This window comes from Trichomycterus rosablanca, chromosome 14 (assembly GCF_030014385.1).
Source record: "Trichomycterus rosablanca isolate fTriRos1 chromosome 14, fTriRos1.hap1, whole genome shotgun sequence".
Lineage (NCBI taxonomy): Eukaryota > Metazoa > Chordata > Actinopteri > Siluriformes > Trichomycteridae > Trichomycterus > Trichomycterus rosablanca.
The window spans coordinates 29,706,154-29,728,814 of record NC_086001.1 but is presented as its reverse complement, the minus strand read 5'-3'; the positions used below and the strand labels follow the sequence as shown (position 1 = coordinate 29,728,814).

At 36.6% G+C, this 22,661-nt stretch overlaps 1 protein-coding gene across 1 annotated transcript; it reads left to right on the top strand.

Moving 5' to 3' along the window:
- Positions 1–5,919: 5,919 nt before the first annotated feature.
- LOC134326878 (tripartite motif-containing protein 16-like) lies at positions 5,920–21,428 on the top strand. Its single transcript, XM_063008998.1, has 7 exons — positions 5,920–5,997; positions 10,440–11,028; positions 11,143–11,238; positions 11,911–12,144; positions 12,635–12,794; positions 12,895–12,954; positions 20,529–21,428. The coding sequence occupies exons 2-7, from the start codon at positions 10,444–10,446 to the stop codon at positions 21,062–21,064; spliced, it is 1,671 nt and encodes a 556-aa protein (XP_062865068.1). The 5' UTR covers positions 5,920–5,997; positions 10,440–10,443; the 3' UTR covers positions 21,065–21,428.
- Positions 21,429–22,661: the final 1,233 nt, after the last annotated feature.

Below are 22,661 nucleotides of genomic sequence, written 5' to 3'. Positions count from 1 at the left end.
GATGGAGCATTGTGGGTTAGAGGCTGTAATATAACACATACCAATAAAAAAGTACAAACAGCTGTAACTGAAGTAGAAAAATGGGCAAATAAATGGGGATTTAAAATATCCATAACAAAACCGCAAGTAATCTCCTTCTCAAAAAGACGCAAAATTACACCAATCTCTATAAAAATATACGAACAACCTCTTCAGCAAGTAAAGGCTATTAGATTAGATTTCTTGGAGGTTGGTTTGATGAAAAACTACGGTGGCCCGCTGAGTCAAAACACGATAACATTTACAAAACAAACAAAAGCTGACAACACAACAACATTAGGGAAAAACGCGAATACAAAAAGAACAACACAACAACATTAAGAAAAAACACGAATACAAAAAGGACAACACAACGAAATTAAGGAAACACGAATACAAAAGGACAACACAACGAAATTAAGGAAACACGAATACAAAAGGACAACACAACGAAATTAAGGAAACACGAATACAAAAGGACAACACAACGAAATTAAGGAAACACGAATACAAAAGGACAACACAACGAAATTAAGGAAACACAAATACAAAAGGACAACACAACGAAATTAAGGAAACACGAATACAAAATGACAACACAACGAAATTAAGGAAACACAAATACAAAATGACAACACAACGAAATTAAGGAAACACGAATACAAAATGAAAACACAACGAAATTAAGGAAACACAAATTCAAATCCTACAACGGAAATGCTCCCGGTCACTAGAGGGCACCTCTATCATTTTTTATCTGTATGAACATTGCAGCAAAGAAAGCAAGAAGCAGAGCAGCGTAGTGCAGAGAATCTGGATTCGGTTTAACTTTAATGTTCAGTGATATAATTCTTAATAAAATTGAGCTTTTTAGTGTCGGTGGTTTGATTGTATAGCACCTTTTTGTTTTTTAAACATCAGGCAGCAATTAGCTTGCCAAATGTTTTAATATAATTGCAAAATCAACTAACTTGAGCTTTAACCAGACTGTGCCACGCTTTTACAGTTTAACATGTTTTAATGTCATAAACCTTTTAACAGTGTATTTACAATGTATTAGTTAGTTATCATTAAGCATTTTAAGCGTATGTATTCATGCCCATTAGTTTAATATTCAACATTCTTTTGACATTCGGCATTCTGGTTTAAATAAGTGCTTGAAAAAACACATAAGACTTATTTTATGAATTCTTACACATGAAAATAGGTAACATACTTAAAAAGCTATTTCATTTTAATTTTAAGATTACGTCTATTTACTTAAAAAAAAAACTAATGGAAAAACTGAGTCGTGTTCATAACATTTTGTGCATTTTTTTCAGAAAAAGGAATCCATCAGTCATATAATTTGATGTATTAATGTCAAACAAATTTTTATATACACATCGGTTTCTTTCACCTATTACAAACCTTGTACAAAGCATTACAAAAATTTATTTCTTTTATAAAAAAATAAAAAAAATACATCTAAATCTTGTATTATTTAATTAGATTAATGTCAAACCATTTTTAGACACAAATGGACACACCTGTAAAATATAATTATCATACAATTATTGATCTTAACTAGAAATTAAAATAAATGATTTAATAATGTAAAGAAGTTTGTAGGTGAGGGGTATGTAATGTATGTGTATATATAAAATAGTTTACATTAATAATTGTAATCATGTCAAATAATTCTATAATTTACAATTATCCTATATGAAATAAGTAAGTAAGTAAGTAAATTTTATTTATAAAGCACTCTTAAAACAACTTACGTTGACCAAAGTGCTGTACATCGAATAAGCATACATAACACAACATTATGTTAAAAAAGTAAGAACCAAATAAAAATACAGAGTAAGAGACAAAATAAAACAGATATAAATAGACTAAACAATTAAAATTAACACGGCTCCTCACTGTTCAAATGCCAGCTTATAAAGGTATGTTTTTAGGAGTGATTTAAAAACAGCGGCCGAAGGTACTTGTCGAATATTAGGAGGTACAGTGTTCCATAGCCTCGGAGCATAAACTGCAAATGCACGATCACCTTTTAGCTTCAAACGAGCCCTAGGAACAGTCAACAAATTCTGAGTGGCTGATCTTAAAGATCGCTGTGCGGTTGCGGGAGAAAGCATACCACCGAGATAAGCCGGGGCTCGACCATTAAGCGCTTTAAAAACAAATAAAAGCACTTTAAACTGAATCCTGTGCTGAACAGGCACTTCTATAGGTAATAAGGTAATATATCCGTTATTTGTCATGTATACATATACAGATGTACAGTACAATGAGCATAAATTTTTTTTATCTTAACTATAAATTTAAAAGAAAATATAACTAAAAATGTAACTAAAAAAAGTTTGTAGTAAATGGGAAACATTGAGGTTTATACTAATAAATGAAATTACGAGACCTGCATAGATTAATTCATCTCCAAAATAAAATGATCAGATTTATTGATCTTTATTTAAAATTAATATAAAATAGTTTGTAGTAGGTGAGAAACATTAATGTGTTTGTATGAAAATGGTTTGAAATAAATTTATCAAAAGCTCAATTTTATTAAGAATTATATCACTGAACATTAAAGTTAAACCGAATCCAGATTCTCTGCACTACGCTGCTCTGCTTCTTGCTTTCTTTGCTGCAATGTTCATACAGATAAAAAATGATAGAGGTGCCCTCTAGTGACCGGGAGCATTTCCGTTGTAGGATTTGAATTTGTGTTTCCTTAATTTCGTTGTGTTGTCATTTTGTATTCGTGTTTCCTTAATTTCGTTGTGTTGTCCTTTTGTATTCGTGTTTCCTTAATTTCGTTGTGTTGTCCTTTTGTATTCGTGTTTCCTTAATTTCGTTGTGTTGTCCTTTTGTATTCGTGTTTCCTTAATTTCGTTGTGTTGTCCTTTTGTATTCGTGTTTCCTTAATTTCGTTGTGTTGTCCTTTTTGTATTCGTGTTTCCTTAATTTCGTTGTGTTGTCCTTTTTGTATTCGTGTTTTTCCTTAATGTTGTTGTGTTGTGCTTTTTGTATTTGCGTTTTTTCTTAATGTTGTTGTGTTGTTCTTTTTGTATTTGCGTTTTTCCTTAATGTTGTTGTGTTGTCAGCTTTTGTTTGTTTTGTAAATGTTATCGTGTTTTGACTCAGCGGGCCACCGTAAAAAACTAACATGGCACATACATTTAGATAAAGTTAAGAACAAATGTAAAAAAATCAACAACATACTTCGATGTATGGCAGGACAGGACTGGGGAGCAAGTAGAAAATCAATGCAAAATATTTATGAAGCACTCATGAGAACAGTTTTTGATTACAGATGTGTAGCTTATATGTCAGCAGCAGAGTCAAACCTTAAGCAACTAGACACATTACAAGCCCAGGCATTGCGAATATGTAGTGGAGCATTCAAAACATCCCCATTAGCAGCAATGCAAGTGGAAATGGGAGAAAGAATAAGAATTAAGCTAATGATGACATACTGGGCTAATCTACAGGGACAATGGGATACACATCCTGCCAAGAATATAATAAGAAATTGCTGGGAACACAATAAGACAAATTATAAAAGTTTTGGATGGATTGGCAATGCAAAGGCAAGAAGCATGGGATTACATAAATTACAGTATAGTCCCACAGTACCAATATCCCACATTCCTCCTTGGCTATTTCCCTTGCCAAAGGTAGATCTTAACCTTCAGAAAGAATTAAAAAACAAATTTTTGCATGCGACATAGTACAGAAATACATAGATAGATATTACTCAAACTTTATTCTCGTGTTTACAGATGGTTCCAAAGACCCCAAAACAGGAATTACAGGTGTGGCAGTGTATATACCAATAAATAATATACATATTAAGAAAAGGACATCAGACCATCTGGCAGTATACCCCATAGAATTATTGGCCATATTTTTAGCACTACAATTGATAGAAAAAGGGAAATAAATAATACAGTTATTCTTTCGGACAGTTTTTCAGCTCTGATAAGCATAAAGTATGGTAAATCCTCAGCCAGGACAGATATTGTTAACAAAATATTCTATATGTTACACAATTTGAAAGATAAAGGTATATCCACCAGCTTTCTGTGGGTTCCTGCCCATGTAGGAGTGGAGGGAAATGAAACAGTAGATATCCTAGCCAAACAAACCCTTAGATTAAAACAAATAAATCTACCGGTACCTTTGAGCAAAAATGAAGTTAAGGCCATAATTAGCACATGTACATATGCAATATGGCCGGAGCATTGGGATTTTGTTGAAACTGAAAGACATATGTACAATATTCAAAGACAGGTTGGCGATGGGAGGATGGCAGGTTCTAGAAGGAGAGAAGAAAACATCATCACACATGTAAGAATAGGTCACACAGGACTTAACTATACTTTATGGAAAATAGGCAAACACCCAACCGGAAGGTGTAGCTTTTGTAAAGAACCCGAAACAGTAGAACATATACTCCATATAACGAGGTCTGTGGTAGCTGGTGAACGTGCCCCGGGTTCCCAGCGAAACAGACGTTACAGAGCTCAGCAAACAAAGGGCTCTTATACCAGACCTCCCAATTAGTGCTGATCACCCACAGCTGTGGGGCTGGCTATTTAAGCCAGCTCTACACAGCAGTGGGTGTCGCACCTTTGTTTGTTTTGTGGTCTCTTGTGGCAGCTCGTCCACACTGTTGTTTAGCCATAGGTGGTAGCCCTGGTGGCGCTAGGCCATTAGGGTAAGTAAAACCGCAAGGTTTGAGGTAGTGAGGGTTTTCTTTCTGCCTCTTAGAAATAGTGTGGTGCGACGCCGCGCAGTCCTCGAACTGCTGTTTGTTTCAGCGCTAGCATTAGCTTAGCGGTCTCACTCAGTGCTCTATTAGCGCTGGTTATATCCTAGGCATCAGTGCCTTTAGTTAAACAGAACATTGGATTCTCCAACCGCTGGGTGGCGACTCCGGAAAGTACTCGGTAGTCACGCCAACATCCCCGGTTCGAATCCACACTCTCTACAGCTGCCCAGCTCTCGTGTAGTTGCTGGGTAGACTCTTTATCGCTGTCTCTTTAAAACGCTAACTTTAGCTTTAGCGGCTTTCACTCCGCGCTGTTTTAGCGTGGTAGTAATTCCGGCATCAGTGCCGTTAGTTAAACGGAACATTGGATTCTGCAACCGCTGGGTGGCAACTCCGGAAAGTAATCGGTAGTCACGCCAGCATCCCCGGTTCGAATCCACACTCTACCGTTGCTTAACCTTTCTCATTTGTTTTTCTCTTGTTTCAGATCGGTGTTTGTCAGCTTCCGTCGGAGTTTCCGATTGGGTTTTGTTTTGTTTTATGTTAGCTGTTTACCTTTTCTGTTGTCCTTATTAATTAAATAAAATATCTTTTTATATAATTTTACTTCTGCATTTGTGTCCCTTTCTTCCCACGTGACACTCCATAATTGTAAGCAATATAGTACCAACAGAACACAACTGTTTGAATCAGTACAGCGGGCAAAACATAATGATCTTTCATTATCAGGACTCTTAGGAAAAGAGGTAGGGAGGATAAGTTATTACATCAAGTTCTTAACAGAAACAGCTCTAGCGGAAAGAATCTAACAGAAATGTGGTATATTATTTTTTATTATTTTTTTTTATTTTTTTTATTTATTTTTTATGTGTTTCTTTATGTATTTATGTATTTATGTATTTTTATTTTATTTTATTTTATTTTATTTTATTTTATTTTATTTTATTTTATTATTTTATTTATTTTATTATTTTATTATTTTATTTATTTTATTTTATTTCCCTCCTTCCTTCTGTACAATCTTCTGTTCCAAACACAAAACAGTAAGTGGCGGTAATGCACCTTTAAGCTGGTATGCCAACCGCCAATAAACACAAAAGAAGAAGAAGAAGTTCAGCAGAAGTGAAACTGATCTGATTCTGTACCGTTAGAGTGTGGATCTGTTCCGTGTCTGTGTTTGTAGTTTTGTTGATAATTGAAGTTGATGAACGCAGGTGAGTTTATACATTTCCACACTTCTGTACATTACTGTGTATTGTTACTTTATGTAGTTCAGATTGTTGATTTGATTTAAACGCACTTGTTTTGAACAGAACACTCACGAACTAAACCAGGAAGTCTTGGACATTCGCCTGACATTCGAGTTTCTTTCGGCTCGTTCTCGGCTAATAAACATCCAAAAATGAGTGAAACTGCATTAACTGATTCTGCAGTAAACAAGGAACAAACTACAATCAAATATGTTAAAAAGTTTTTTCTGTAAATGTTTATTTTCTGTTATTTTTTAAATGTGAGGTTCATCTGTGTTGAAATGATAAGGAAGTGCTAAGGGAGCGTCTACAAAGTGCATGAAGCCGAGGTGTAGTTATTACCCAGTGGCATGTACCATTCAATACAACTGTATAAAGTCCTACAGTATGGGTACAGTAACAATATGTAGTGTCAACTAGGGGTGTGCTATATCGTATCGTTTACGATAATACCGGTATAATTTTTAAAACGATAAAAAAATCCCATATCGTGATAACAGCGATATTCTGCGTTGTTTACGTAATGACGTCACACAGCTACGCAAATGGCGTACGTTCGTTACGTGGATCATTTGGGCACAGCAACGAGTATGGCGGAAAGCGGCTCTGCAGTGGAGGAGCTCGTTCCACAAACTCCAAGTCCACCATAAATTAATATTTGGCAACCCAAACCCCAACCACCGCTTTGCCGGCGACTTTTTTGCGGAAGTATTTCTGCACAGGGATTCAATTCAACAGCGCACCTCCACCAAACAGTGCAGGAATACTCTTAACATTAATGTCAACCACCAACACAGAAGTATTACTACTGCTACTTAGCACTACTACTACTGTACTTAGTAGTAATTGTGGCGCGCTACAAGTAAAGGCGCCACCGGGCTCTGCTCGTTCCAGTGTTGCCAGATTGGGCGGTTATCCACCAAATTGGGCGGATTTTGTTGGGAAACAATTTAATAGCAGTTAAATAACACTTCTATTTAAAAGAAAATATTCCGTTTTAAGAAGCTCCAGCATTGTAGAAGGCTATTAAAGTAAAGTCAATTTTCAATGCTGATTTGGCTTAATAGTGTTGGTCAGTCTGTATCATATTGTTGAAAGAAAATTAAACTTAGTTTACCATACATTCACACTGGCATGCTCTGGGGTTCAAATGAGTCTCATCATTACACACAAGTTGGCAGCCAAATGATAAAGTATTGCAAAGGAATATCTTTCTTCCTCATAATGTTAAGGTTGCTATATTTTGGTTTTTCACTTGTCAGGGAAAATGAAAAGAAAAAAAGCGTATTATTATTATTATTATTATGCGGGTCTTCGTGATGTAATTCTACATGGCATTCACTGCCTGTATAGGTAAATGAGTGAGTGACTACATAAGAAAAAGGTATCAGTTTCTGTGTGACCCCTGTGTGTGAGCAATGGTCAGTCTGGCCACCCCTATGAAAATTGTCTGACTCCGCCATTACATTGTTACATTATTTTTATTGGAAAGACAAAATTCAGAAAAGTGTGCGTAATTCTTACATACTTCTTACATTTTTCTACGAAGTGTTTGAAACTTATATTAATTCTAAATCAAACCTGAACATTATTTTTTTTGCAATAGTGTTTTCTTGAAATAAATAAAATATTTTTCAGTGTTTTGTTATATCGCCAAAAATATCGTTATCGCAAAAATAACCTGAAATATCGTGATATTATTTTAGGGCCATATCGCCCACCCCTAGTGTCAACAATTCTACAAACATATATAACATATATAATATAATAAAAGATGCAAGAGTTACCTAGTGACATGTACCACCCACTACACTTAAATTACAGAAACAAACCCTACAGTATGGGTAGGGTCATTCCTACTATTTGGTGCCATTTCAGCTTGGTAACTTTCTATCAAAAATGCAAAACTTTCCATAATTTTATCATTTTATCTGAAGGAGGGCTTGTTAAACTATAAGAAATATATATTAGTCCAGCTCAGGATATTATACTCTAATAATTTTGACCAAAATATTTGCATAGGACATAGTTGACATAGGACAAATGTCTCCCCTGTTACAGGACGTTCTCGTCTTTATTATTAAGTGTTTTGAATGCACAGTTATTGCAATATTTACATTTTTTAAGAGCTTAAATGTCCCTCACTTTAGCCTGCAAATGTATTTTAAGAATGAATTAATAAACAAGCATTATCTAAAAACAGATATGTTGTATTTTTAAGGCACAATGTAATTTGAATACATTTCTTTTAGAATAAAAAGGAATTTCAGTGGAATTTGGCTCCATTTTAATTGATTTCATTTAAATCAATGAATGTTAATTTCATCAACAGGTTGGACATCATACCAGTGAACAACAGTACATCACAAAAAAAGAGCAACTCGTGTCCCCCACCCTGACCCCCCACCTTCAACCGTCAAATGTACTGAACACCTAAAGTAATTATCAGGAACATTTTTCAGTCTAGTGATCTCATAGATGTTTCAGCAACAGTACGTTATGTAACAACCCAGCAGCCCAAGTGTTTTTCTAGGAAATTCCACACTGTCTTCTCTAGTTTATTTAAAGGTTGTGGCTCTTTCATCAGGCATATAATCTGTTCATCCCTGTACCAGCTAATATCCTCTCGTGGACTTGGCCAATAGAACTTGTTTGCCCCATTCTTCAACCTCCAGAATGATTCCTGGGTAGGGTTCACCATCGTTGTTGACAATGCACCACTGCCTTTCATGATGACCTCAGGCCGTGATAGTTCTTCAATGAAATGTGGCCTTCGTCTTCTCCCAGGCTATAAACATTTCCTTCTCCCACAAGTAAAAGTTCCACCAAAGTGTTCATGTTCCTTAAATGGAAGAACATGGTCTCTGCAATGGGAATGTCTCCTCCATAGTGGACAAATTTGTCAGCTGATTCTTTAAGGGTAGCCCCAACACCATCTGGAGCCCCCTTTCCAAGGCTGGCCTTAAAAAAAAAAAAGTTCCAGCTGATGTCTTTAAAGCCTTTTTTGAAAGGTTCTTTTGATAGTAGGTAAAAGTTGCCCTTCTGTTTGTATTGAGTATCTGGGCCATCACTGAAGATATGGAGATATCTCTCCCTCACCATGTCTAACACAGGGCTGAGGTGGGCCCAGATAGCTGGGTGATTGTGCCACTTGGAAGGTGAGATGGAGCAGAAAGTCACTAATAATAAATACAATACTTGCTGGAAACACCTATTCATCTTACATCCACCCTACTATGTGTCCACCCTGTCACTGTGCAAAACAGCAACAGGGTGGACAGTAACAGGAGGGACATTTTATTCTAAACTTACCATTACTGCTCATGTGATGAACAACAGGCTAGTTCATGGTGACCACAGATGAAGATTTTTAACATGTTTATTAACCATATTGTAAAAATTACAAAAATGTACCAGTTTCCTCTATAAATAAGCATAACAGAGTGGACATGTTATGCTTTACCACATCAGTGAACCTTTTTAAAACATTGGAAAAAGATTAATTAAAGAATGATATTTACTCTAGATGATTATCCTCCAAAATGTATGCTACTTCCTGAGAGTCATGTGACTAGAGGAAGAGTCAGGAAGACAGTCCAGACAGATTTTCCTTCACAGTAACAGGTGGGACAGTCGACTCTGGGACACAACTTATTTTAAAGACTTTAAGTATTAAAAATGTATTAATAACAAAAAAATAACATTTGGTGAGGAATATTACAAATAAGGCTATACAAAAATAATGAAAAATGTAGAATTTGTTTGTTTTTTATTACTTATATTTGTAAATGAATTTGAGAAAACGTGATTGGGGACATGGCAGTTTAGCCTTCTTGCGCTAAAATTGAGTAATTATTTTAAATTAAATAATCCTGGGAACACAATTGTTTTCTATGGTAGAGGGGGTTAATCATGTAAGACAAGCTTTTAAAAATATGTATTAGCCCATTTTTACACAAAATATACCATATTATGTCACGGGGACTCAAATGGCACCAAATGCTAGTAATGACCCGGTACAGTAATAAAAAATGTTAAGGATGTAGTAGTTAACTAGTCATTTGTACTAGTTACTACAACCGCATTATAAAAGTCATACAGAATGGGTACAATAACGAATCATAAAATGTACTACAGTAAAGGTACAGTAATAATAAAATATAGAAGAACAATTGAAAAACACAAATTTTCATATAACGAAGGTTGTAGTAATTAACTAGTCACTTGTACTACTTACTACAACAACATTGCAAATTAAAAGTCCCACAGCATGAGTACAATAGGTCATAAAATTTTTTTTTTAATTAACAGAAATTGAGAAACGTAAACATGAACATAACACTCACAAAAGAAACCAGGAAGTCTGAGCTGCTGTGAATAACTTTTTTGTTTCTGTTTACGTGTAGAAAAATGGAGTCCAAAATTTCAGTAACTCAGGATGAGTTCAGCTGTTCAGTCTGTCTGGAAACACTGAAGGATCCAGCTGCTATTCCATGTGGACACAGTTTCTGTATGGTGTGTATTAACAACTGCTGGGATTGGGAGGATGATAAGGGAACATACAGCTGTCCACAGTGTAGACAAACCTTCACTCCAAGACCTGTTGTGAGGAGAAACACCATGCTGGCTGGAGTTGTGGAGAAACTGAAGAAAACAGAACTTCAAGCTCCACATCCTGGTCACTGTTTTTCTGAACCTGAAGATGTGGATTGTGATTCCTGCACTGGGACAAAATCCAAAGCTGTAAAATCCTGTCTGGTGTGTTTGGCCTCTTTCTGTGAAACTCACCTTCAGCCTCATTATCAAATTCTGTCTTATAAGAAGCACAAGCTGGTTAAGGCTTCCAGAAGACTCCAGGATCAGATCTGCTCTCAGCATGATAAACTGCTGGAGGTTTACTGTCGTACTGATCAGCAGTGTATCTGCGTGTTGTGCACCATGGATCATAAAGGACATGATACAATATCAGCTGCAGCAGAAAGAACTGAGAAACAGGTAAAAATATTATACAGCTCTCTTTAACAAGTAACAACTCATTAGCATTTACACTGACATTGTTTATGTGGTGCTCGTACACAATACAAGTAAATCCTAAATTATTTTGTGTAGAAGCAGCTGCTGGAGATCCAGAGAAAATTCCAGGAGAAAATCCAGAACAGAGAGAAGGAACTTTGTGAACTGATAAACGCTGTGGAGTCTCACAAGGTAAGTTTTATAAACAAAAAGCTCTCAGGATCAGTCCGACTCTCCTCCATAAAACCAATCTCCATTAAAAATGAGATATTTTATATCTCAGGTAACTTTGCAAGTGATGGAGCAATTTTGTTAATGAATTTAAAAAATATTTAAATTATGCCTGGTTAGTTGATGATTGATGCTGTACAACAATTCTGAGGTTGTGCTAATAATGTTTACTGATACTCAAAATAATTTCTGTAACAGTATGCTACCACCAGCACATGTTACAGTACATATGGTGTTTTTTTATTTTTATTAGATTTAATCCAGACATATAATTTTGAATTAAGGACATACAGGAGCAGATGTTTTGTATCAAAATCTGTGAGGAAATATAACATGCTGATAAATGCAGTAAAAACTAAAGTGATGATGAACACTGAAGAAGTGCTGGAGTTTAAGGTGGAAGGTAAAACTGGAACTTTCTCTTATATTCGGGAAGTAGAGTATGAAATACTGCATCATATGGACATGATGATGATGGTAACATTTACAAGAGTATGAAAAATCAAGTCATTTAGCACCATCACCAAGCTATGAGTGATAAGTCTTAGTCTGGCCAGTAAGCTACATATGAATGTGAAGGATGGACAAATATCTGAGTGAGAAACGTTTTCCTCTTTCTAAATCCTCTAACAGTGTTCTGCACAGACAGCAGTGAAGAACATTGAGAGGATCTGTACTGAACTAATCAACTCAATTAACAGAAGATGCTCTGAGCTAAAAGATCTGATCAGAGATCGAGAGACAGCAGAAGTAAGTCGAGCTGAAAAAGTCCTGAAGCAGGTGGAGCAGCAGATTGTAGAGCTGAAGAGGAAAGATGCTGAACTGGAACAGCTTTCACACACAGAGGATCCCGTCCATTTCCTCCAGGTAACAGCACTAAAAATAATTATATTATTGCTGCACCAGTCCAAGTAATAAATTACAGCGGTATCTTGTAACTTGACGTCCCCTAAACTCAAAATCTTTAAAACGTTGATGCCTTTCGTCAAGAAGTTTGGTCTTTTAAACTCGATTATTTTCATTCATTCAGACATGTTGGGGAGAGCCGGAAACGCAACAGCAAAGCATTTAAAGGCGTCTCACCCCTGATGGTAGCTTTGCGCATCTTTGTTCATCTTCCACAACTCTATAACATAGGGAAACCCCCCTCTACACAAGACACATTATGACCCATAAAGTCGTAACACTCGGGGTTCTAAGAAATTGTAAGAATCCGAATCAGCTTTTTTGAGAGATCATGAAATACTGTTAATGTTATTTGGAGAAACATCACTCTGTGCTTCATGTCAGTCGTCTATTATTTGTGATTCATCATCATCTTGTTGTTTCTCTGTGAACATTATTTGTCTGGATGTAGAATTTTCAATCTCTCTCGGCTCCTGCTGGATCTGCAGAATCAGCCGCCATCACAATCAGTCCTTTCCCCTCATTTGATGATGTTACAAAGTCTGTATCTCAGCTGAGAGAGAAAGTAGAAGAATTCTGCAAAGAGCAGTGTGCGAAGATACCAGATGAAGGTGAGTTCAAGCCCTCAGTGTTCCATTGTCTCCAAAATGCTTCGGTACTCAAACATCAAACAAAACAATCAAATCCCCATTTTGTTCATTTTTTTTGCAGTGAAGAAAGTCTGGATCACTCTGCCTACTGAACTTAAAATCAGAGAAGATTTTCTACACTGTAAGTTTCTCACAAGCACACAAACATACACAGTGCAGTGAAAAAGTATTTGCACCCCCAGTTATCTGTATTTTTACAGATTTGTCAGTTCAGATGCTACAGCAGCTCAGTTTGGTCTAAATCTAAGTCTAAATCTGATTAAGTCCAAAACCTAAACTTTATTTCCTTAGATTTAATTTAACAAAGATCTGCTCTTGTTATTTGGAATTGTTGTGTTTTTGTTTTACACAAGTGTTTAATCTTTAAATCATGAACTGATGACCAGACATTCTTTAGCCCTGAAACACCATCACACAACCACAACCATGACTGACTGTTAGTAAGATTTTTTATTGTAAAATGCTGTTATAGCTTCATTGCAAGTATAAGAATTCTGACTCATCAATTCACAGAACATCATCGCCAAAAGGCTTGAGGGTCATTAAGGTTCTTATATTGCTAAATGAGAGGCGAGGCTTTATGTTCCTCTTAGTTAACAGTGATTTTACCTTGTGACTCTCCCATGGATTTTATTTGTGTTCAGTCTCCTTCTAATACTGGAATCATTCAATCAGATCTAAATTGAGGTCAGCAGGTCCTGCAGTTTCCTAAATGTTTGTTTGGGTTCTTGTATGTTTTCCTCGATGAGACATTGATGAGCTCTTGAAGTATCTTAACTGTTCCAAGTGTCATATGGATATCATGACTCTTACTGTGGTTCACTGCAGTACTAATACATTAGGATTGGCTTTGTAACTTTTTTCAGACTGATATGTTACAATTACTTTTTGGTTTATTTTGGAATTTGTTTGGACAGTGGTGAATCATTCAGAATCCTCAGATTAGGAACATTTTGAGACCTTGCTAAAGACCACTGTTCCATGTACTTATCTTCAATAGTTATTTAAAATCACTAAGAACTTGAAATAGAGGTCATGAAGTTAAAACAACTAAAACAATCATTTAAACTTCTGTCTGTATAATTCTGATCCAAGAGATTTTCTTTCAGGAGAGATCCAGAGTCTCAGTGAATGTAGTGTCTGTGTGAATGTGTTTTTGTAATTTATTTGTGTGATTGTGTAGTGTCTGTGTGTATGTGTAGGGTTTATATGTATGTGTTTGTGTGATTGTGTAGTGTCTGTGTGTATGTGTAGGGTTTGTTTGAGTTTGTGTGATTGTGTAGTGTCTGTTTGTATGGGTAGGGTATGGATGTGTGTGTCATTGTGTAGTGTCTGTGTACGTGTAGGGTTTGAATGTGTTTAATTGTGTGATTGTGTAGTGTCTGTGTGTATGTGTAAGATTTGTATGTGTGTGTGTGATTGTTTAGTGTCTGTAAAGTTTGCATGTGTGTTTGTGTAGTGTATGTTTGTATGTGTATGATTTGTATGTGTGTATTTGATTGTGTAGTCTCTGTGTGTTTGTGTAGTGTATGTTTGTATGTGTATGATTTGTATATGTGTGTTTGATTGTGTAGTGTGTGTGTGTTTGTATGTGTGTGTTTTTGTAGTGTATGTTTGTATTTGTAGGATTTGTATGTGTGTGTTTGATTGTGTAGTGTCTGTGTGTTTGTATGTGTGATTATGTAGTGTATGTTTGTATATGTGTGTTTGTTTGATTGTGTAGTGTCTGTGTGTATGTGTATTTTTGTGTGATTGTGTAGAGTATGTTTGTATGTGTAGGGTTTGCATGTGTGTGTTTGTGTGATTGTGTAGTGTCTGTGGGATTTTGTAAAGTCTGTGTGTGTAGGGTTTGTATGTGTGTAGCTTTTGTGTGATTGTGTAGTACCTGTGTATATGTGTTGGGTTTAAACGTTTGTGGTTTGTGTGATTGTGTAGTATCTGTGTGTGTGTGTGTGATTGTGTAGTGTCTGTATGTATATGTATGGTTTGTATGTTTGTGTGATTGTGTGGTGCCTATGTGTGTAGGGTTTGTATGTGTGTATTTTTGTGTAGTAATTGTGTAGTGCCTATGTGTATGTGTTGGGTTTAAATGTGTGATTGTGTAGTGTCTGTGTGTGTATGGTTTGTGTGTATGTGTAGGGTTTGTTTGTGTGTGTGTTTGTGTGATTGTGTAGTGTATTTGTGTATGTGTGTTTGTATGTGTGTGTTTGTGTGATTGTGTAGTCTTTGTGTACGTGTGTTTGCATGCGTTTGTTTGTGTGATTGTGTAGTGTCTTTGTGTATGTGTGTTTAATTGTGTAGTGTCTGTGTGTATGTGTAGGGTTTGTTTGTGTGTGTGTTTGTGTAGTGTATTTGTGTATGTGTGTTTGTGTAGTGTCTGTGTGTATGTATTTGTATGTGTGTGTTTGTGTGATTGTGTAGTGTATGTGTGTGTGTAAATGTGTAGTGTTTGTGTAGGGTTTGTATGTGTGTGTTTGTGTGATTGTGTAGTGATTGTGTAGTGTCTGTGTATTGTTTGTATGTGTGTATTTGTGTGATTGTGTAATGCCTGTGTGTATGTGTAGGGATTTTATGTGTGTGTTTGTGTGATTGTGTAGTGTCTGTGTGTATGTGTAGGGTTTGTGTGTATTTGCAGGGTTTGTATGTGTGTGTTTGTGTGATTGTGTAGTGTCTGTGTATGTGTTTGTAATTGTGTAGTTCCTGTGTGTGTGTGTGTGTGTGATTGTGTAGCGTCTGTATGTATGTGTAGGGTTTGTATGTGTGTGTTTGTGTTATGTGTAGGGTTTGAATGTGTGCGTTTGTGTTGTGTAGGGTTTGTATGTGTGTATTTTTGTGTAGTGATTATGTAGTGCCTATGTGTATGTGTTGGGTTTAAATGTGTGTGTTTGTGTGATTGTGTAGTGTCTGTGTGTGTATGGTTTGTGTGTATATGTAGGGTTTGTTTGTGTGTGTATGTTTGTGTGATTGTGTAGTGTATTTGTGTATGTGTGTTTGTATGATTGTGTAGTGTCTTTGTGTATGTGTGTTTGCATGCGTTTGTGTGATTGTGTAGTGTCTTTGTGTATGTGTGTTTAATTGTGTAGTGTCTGTGTGTATTTGTAGGGTTTGTTTGTGTGTGTGTTTGTGTAATGTATTTGTGTATGTGTGTTTGATTGTGTAGTGTCTGTGTGTATGTATTTGTATGTGTGTGTTTGTGTGATTGTGTAGTGTTTGTGTGTATGTGCAGGGTTTGTATGTGTGTGTGTAAATGTGTAGTGTCTGTGTGTTTGTGTAGGGTTTGTATGTGTGTGTTTGTGTGATTGTGTAGTGTCTGTGTATGTGTTTGTAATTGTGTAGTTCCTGTGTGTGTGTGTGTGTGATTGTGTAGCGTCTGTATGTATGTGTAGGGTTTGTATGTGTGTGTTTGTGTTATGTGTAGGGTTTGAATGTGTGCGTTTGTGTTGTGTAGGGTTTGTATGTATGTATTTTTGTGTAGTGATTATGTAGTGCCTATGTGTATGTGTTGGGTTTAAATGTGTGTGTTTGTGTGATTGTGTAGTGTCTGTGTGTGTATGGTTTGTGTGTATATGTAGGGTTTGTTTGTGTGTGTATGTTTGTGTGATTGTGTAGTGTATTTGTGTATGTGTGTTTGTATGATTGTGTAGTGTCTTTGTGTATGTGTGTTTGCATGCGTTTGTGTGATTGTGTAGTGTCTTTGTGTATGTGTGTTTAATTGTGTAGTGTCTGTGTGTATTTGTAGGGTTTGTTTGTGTGTGTGTTTGTGTAATGTATTTGTGTATGTGTGTTTGATTGTGTAGTGTCTGTGTGTATGTATTTGTATGTGTGTGTTTGTGTGTTTGTGTGATTGTGTAGTGTTTGTGTGTATGTGCAGGGTTTGTATGTGTGTGTGTAAATGTGTAGTGTCTGTGTGTTTGTGTAGGGTTTGTATGTGTGTGTTTGTGTGATTGTGTAGTGTCTGTGTATTGTTTGTATGTGTGTATTTGTGTGATTGTGTAGTGCCTGTGTGTATGTGTTGGGTTTAAATGTGTATTTGTGTGATGGTGTAGTGTTTGTGTGATTGTGTAGTGTCTGTTATTGTGTAGTGCCTGTGTGTATGTGTAACGTTTGTTTGTGTGTGTTTTTGTGATTGTGTAGTGTTTGGTGTATGTGTAGGGTTTGTTTGTGTGTGTGTTTGTGTAGTGTCTTTGTGTATGTGTGTGTTTGTATGCGTGTGTTTGTGTAGTGTCTTTGTGTATGTGTGTTTGATTGTGTAGTGTTTGTGTGTATGTGTAAAGTCTGTATGTGTTTGTGTGATTGTGTATTATTAGTATTTGTGTGATTGTGTATTGTCTTTGTGTATGTGTGTGTTTGAATGTTTGTGTGATTGTGTAGTGTCTGTGTGTATGTGTAGGGTGTGTATGTGTGTGATTCTGTAGTGTCTGTGTGTATTTGCAGCGTTTGTATGTGTGTGTATGTGTGATTGTGTATGTGTAGGGTTTGTATGTGTGTGATTGTGTAGTGTATGTGTGTATGTGTAGGGTTTGTATGTTTTTGTGTGATTGTGTAGTGTCTGTGTGTTTGTGTAGGTTGTATGTGTGTGTTTGTGTGATTGTGTAGTGTCTGTGTATTGTTTGTATGTGTGTATTTGTGTGATTGTGTAGTGCCTGTGTGTATGTGTAGGGATTTTATGTGTGTGTTTGTGTGATTGTGTAGTGTCTGTGTGTATGTGTAGGGTTTGTGTGTATTTGCAGGGTTTGTATGTGTGTGTTTGTGTGATTGTGTAGTGTCTGTGTATGTGTTTGTAATTGTGTAGTTCCTGTGTGTGTGTGATTGTGTAGTGTCTGTATGTATGTGTAGGGTTTGTATGTGTGTGTTTGTGTTATGTGTAGTGTTTGTATGTGTGTATTTTTGTGTAGTGATTATGTAGTGCCTATGTGTATGTGTTGGGTTTAAATGTGTGTGTTTGTGTGATTGTGTAGTGTCTGTGTGTGTATGGTTTGTCTGTATATGTAGGGTTTGTTTGTGTGTATGTTTGTGTGATTGTGTAGTGTATTTGTGTATGTGTGTTTGTATGTGTGTGTTTGTGTGATTGTGTGTTTGTGTAGTGTATTTGTGTATGTGTGTTTGATTGTGTAGTGTCTGTGTGTATGTATTTGTATGTGTGTGTTTGTGTGATTGTGTAGTGTCTGTGTGTATGTGCAGGGTTTGTATGTGTGTGTGTAAATGTGTAGTGTCTGTGTGTTTGTGTAGGGTTTGCATGTGTGTGTTTGTGTGATTGTGTAGTGATTGTGTAGTGTCTGTGTATTGTTTGTATGTGTGTATTTGTGTGATTGTGTAGTGCCTGTGTGTATGTGTTGGGTTTAAATGTGTATTTGTGTGATGGTGTAGTGTTTGTGTGATTGTGTAGTGTCTGTTATTGTGTAGTGTCTGTGTGTATGTGTAACGTTTGTTTGTGTGATTGTGTAGTGTTTGGTGTATGTGTAGGGTTTGTGTAGTGTCTTTGTGTATGTGTGTGTTTGTATGCGTGTGTTTGTGTAGTGTCTTTGTGTATGTGTGTTTGATTGTGTAGTGTTTGTGTGTATGTGTAAAGTCTGTATGTGTTTGTGTGATTGTGTAGTATTAGTATTTGTGTGATTGTGTATTGTCTTTGTGTATGTGTGTGTTTGCATGTTTGTGTGATTGTGTAGTGTCTGTGTGTATGTGTAGGGTGTGTATGTGTGTGATTCTGTAGTGTCTGTGTGTATGTGTGTGTTTGCATGTTTGTGTAATTGTGTAGTGTCTGTGTATGTGTAGGGCTTGTATGTGTGTGATTGTGTAGTGTATGTGTGTATGTGTAGGGTTTGTATGTTTTTGTGTGATAGTGTAGTGTCTGTGTGTATGTGTAGGGTTTGTATGTGTGTGATTGTGTAGTGTCTGTGTATATGTGTAGGGTTTGTATGTGTTTGTGTAGCATTTGTGTGTCTAGTTTCACACTCACACACACACACTTAGACATACAGTGCTGGCCAAAAGTATTGGCACCCCTGCAATTCTGTCAGATAATATTCAATTTCTTCCAGAAAATGATTGCAATCACAAATGCTTTGGTATTAATATCTTCATTTATTTAGCTTGCAATGAAAAAACACAAAAGAGAATGGAAAAAAAGTCAAATCAATTATCATTTTACACAAAACTCCAAAAATGGGCCGGACAAAAGTATTGGCACCCTCAGCCTAATACTTGGTAGCACAACCTTTAGACAAAATAACTGCGAACAACCGCTTCCGGTAACCATCAATGAGTGTTTTACAATGCCCTGCTGGAATTTTAGACCATTCTTCTTTGGCAAACTGCTCCAGGTCCCTGAGATTTGAAGGGTGCCTTCTCCAAACTGCCATTTTGAGATCTCTCCACAGGTGTTCTATGGGATTCAGGTCTGGACTCATTGCTGGCCACTTTAGAAGTCTCCAGTGCTTTCTCTCAAACCATTTTCTAGTGCTTTTTGAAGTGTGTTTTGGGTCATTGTCCTGCTGGAAGACCCATGACCTCTGAGGGAGACCCAGCTTTCTCACACTGGGCCCTACATTATGCTGCAAAATTTGTTGGTAGTCTTCAGACTTCATAATGCCATGCACACGGTCAAGCAGTCCAGTGCCAGAGGCAGCAAAGCAACCCCAAAACATCAGGGAACCTCCGCCATGTTTGACTGTAGGGACCGTGTTCTTTTCTTTGAAGGCTTCGTTTTTTTTTCTTGTAAACTCTATGTTGATGCCTTTTCCCAAAAAGCTCTACTTTTGTCTCATCTGACCAGAGAACATTCTTCCAAAACGTTTTTGGCTTTCTCAGGTAAGTTTTGGCAAACTCCAGCCTGGCTTTTTTATGTCTCTGGGTCAGAAGTGGGGTCTTCCTGGGTATCCTACCATAGAGTCCCTTTTCATTCAGACGCCGACGGATAGTACGGGTTGACACTGTTGTACCCTCGGACTGCAGGGCAGCTTGAACTTGTTTGGATGTTAGTCGAGGTTCTTTATCCACCATCCGCACAATCTTTCGTTGAAATCTCTCGTCAATTTTTCTTTTCCGTCCACATCTAGGGAGGTTAGCCACAGTGCCATGGGCTTTAAACTTCTTGATGACACTGCGCACGGTAGACACAGGAACATTCAGGTCTTTGGAGATGGACTTGTAGCCTTGAGATTGCCCATGCTTTCTCACAATTTTGCTTCTCAAGTCCTCAGACAGTTCTTTGGTCTTCTTTCTTTTCTCCATGCTCAATGTGGTACACACAAGGACACAGGACAGAGGTTGAGTCAACTTTAATCCATTTTAACTGGCTGCAAGTGTGATTTAGTTATTGCCACCACCTGTTATGTGCCACAGGTAAGTAACAGGTGCTGTTAATTACACAAATTAGAGAAGCATCACATGATTTTTCAAAGGGTGCCAATACTTTTGTCCACCCCCTTTTTTATGTTTGGTGTGGAATTATATCCAATTTGGCTTTTTGACAATTCTTTTTGTGGTTTTCCATTGAAGACAAATTAAATGAACATTTTAATATCAAAGCATTTGTAATTGCAATCATTTTCTGGAAGAAATTGAGTATTATCTGACAGAATTGCAGGGGTGCCAATACTTTTGGCCAGCACTGTATGTATAATTACACACACACACACACACACTTTCTCTCTCTCTCTTCTATGTTAATTGGTTTATTTTGTGTTTCCTCTCCAGATGTTTGTCAGTTCACACTGGATCCAAACACAGTAAACAAATTCCTCCGTCTGTCTGAGGAGAACAAAGTGGTGACCCGGAGTGAAACAGAACATTCGTATCCTGATCATCCAGATAGATTTGATATTTACTCTCAGTTTGTGTGTAGAGAGAGTGTGAGTGGACGCTGTTACTGGGAGGTTGAGTGGAGTGGGAATGTTGGGGTTTATATAGCTGTGTCATATAAAAGCATCAGCAGGAAGGGACGTGGTGATGAGTGTGTGTTTGGATGTAATGATCAGTCCTGGAGTTTGTTCTGTTCTCTATTCGGATTGTCATTCAGGCACAATAACAAAGACACTAAAATTCCCACAATGCCGAGTTCCTCTAGAATAGGAGTGTATGTGGATTATGACGCAGGAACTCTGTCCTTCTACAGCGTCTCTGATACAATGAAGCTCCTCCACAGAGTTCAGACCACGTTCACTCATCTCCTCTACCCGGGGTTTGGTCTTTGTTTAGGATCAGAAGTGAAACTGTCAGATTTAACAAATTAAATGTAAAATTTACATGAAAGTGTAACATTAAACTGTTTGAGTGATTTTAGAATCTGTGAGGCAGTGATACATTTATGAAGATTTTTTATTTATTTAATTTATTAACCACCATTTATTTAGTGCTGTGAAAAAGTATTTACCCCCTTTCCTGATTTCTTCTTTTCTTAAATATTTATCATCTAAATCAGTGGTTCTCAAACTGTGGTATGCGTACCACTGGTGGTACCTGAAGCAGCATGAGGTGGTACGCCAGATAATCTCGGAAAAGTAATTATATGCACCGAAAAAATAAATCATTTAATAATTATAAAAAAAATAAAAATATGAAACAAAATGTGTAAATTAATAATAAAATCTGTTTCAAAGTTCTTATAATTCTGTTTTAATAAAATCAGTTTAATTAAAACAAATTGAATTAAAACGAATGTGTTTTTAAAATTTTTCGGGGCTACGCAGACACCGTACTTCATTACGTCTATACTTCACATTCGTGGTTTCCATCTCGAAATTTCCGAAACGTTATCAGTAGCTCTCTCGCTTTTGTCAGAGCCAGAGCTCACTAATCTCGTTCCTGACTTCACCAGGCTGTGCTCTGCTATACAGGTGCTCCCCTCTCACTCACATGCTCAGTGCTAACTGCATATATAGTGATGGGTCGTTTGCGAACGATCCGATTCTATTGAACGGATCTTTGAAATGAACGAAAGGAGTCTTTTATTTCTGCACAGTTCCTATCGACTGTAATCCACCCATTCAGCTTTGCATCAGTAGAGGGAATTATCGTAATGAGAGCTGTTTATTGTCGATATACAGGAGAGCGAGCAACACACACACACACACACAATCTCAATCCGCTCCCTACTCACTCCGCCTCCGTTTGCGCATTATTTATTTATTTATTTTTATTTTAAACAACATAACATACAGAACAATAAAAAAGAATACAATTTCTCGTGGAGGATGTCATACCTATAGATTACAATCTAGGGGGCGCAAAATAATAATAATAAAAAGAAAATAAGATCAAAAAACAGAGGAACAAGCCATACAATAATACAATGAGAAACTTAAAACAGTAAGTTTTTAGAGATCTGATGTGAGATGATTCTAGCAGTTTTCCAGTTTTTCAATCTATTTAATACAGACTAGTATGATTTAAATTCAGTCATGAAGCAGAGGAAGGAGGGCTTGTTACCCCTCCACTTACTGCAGTGAATGTGGTATTTTGCTAAAAGTACTACTACATTTATAGCATCAAAGCAAGCTGAACTTAAGTTTTCCACATAAATAAAATGGCATCAATTTCAAAAGAAGGAATGTTAAGTTTAAGATTAATTCAGTTTCTAATGTCCGTCCAAAAACTTTCTGAATATTGACATGAAAAAAACAAATGCTCCAGGGATTCTTCTTCTGACATACAAAAGGCACATAAATCAACATCAAATTTAAATCTTCTTTCAAGAAACACGGCTACAGGATATATCTTATTTATTATTTTGAAATGAGTCTCTTCACTTTAGAAAATAGGGGCCATTTGACAAATTTGTAATGAGTAAAAGTCATTATGGTTTTATAATTTGTATTAGGAAGTTTCTTG

Coding starts and splice junctions, on each gene's coding strand:
- LOC134326878 (XM_063008998.1), top strand. CDS start 10,444: ATGGAGTCCAAAATTTCAGTAACTCAGGATGAGTTCAGCTGTTCAGTC. Junction 12,145..12,634: donor ATCCCGTCCATTTCCTCCAG/GTAACAGCACTA, acceptor GTCTGGATGTAG/AATTTTCAATCTCTCTCGGC. Junction 12,795..12,894: donor TGCGAAGATACCAGATGAAG/GTGAGTTCAAGC, acceptor TTTTTTTTGCAG/TGAAGAAAGTCTGGATCACT.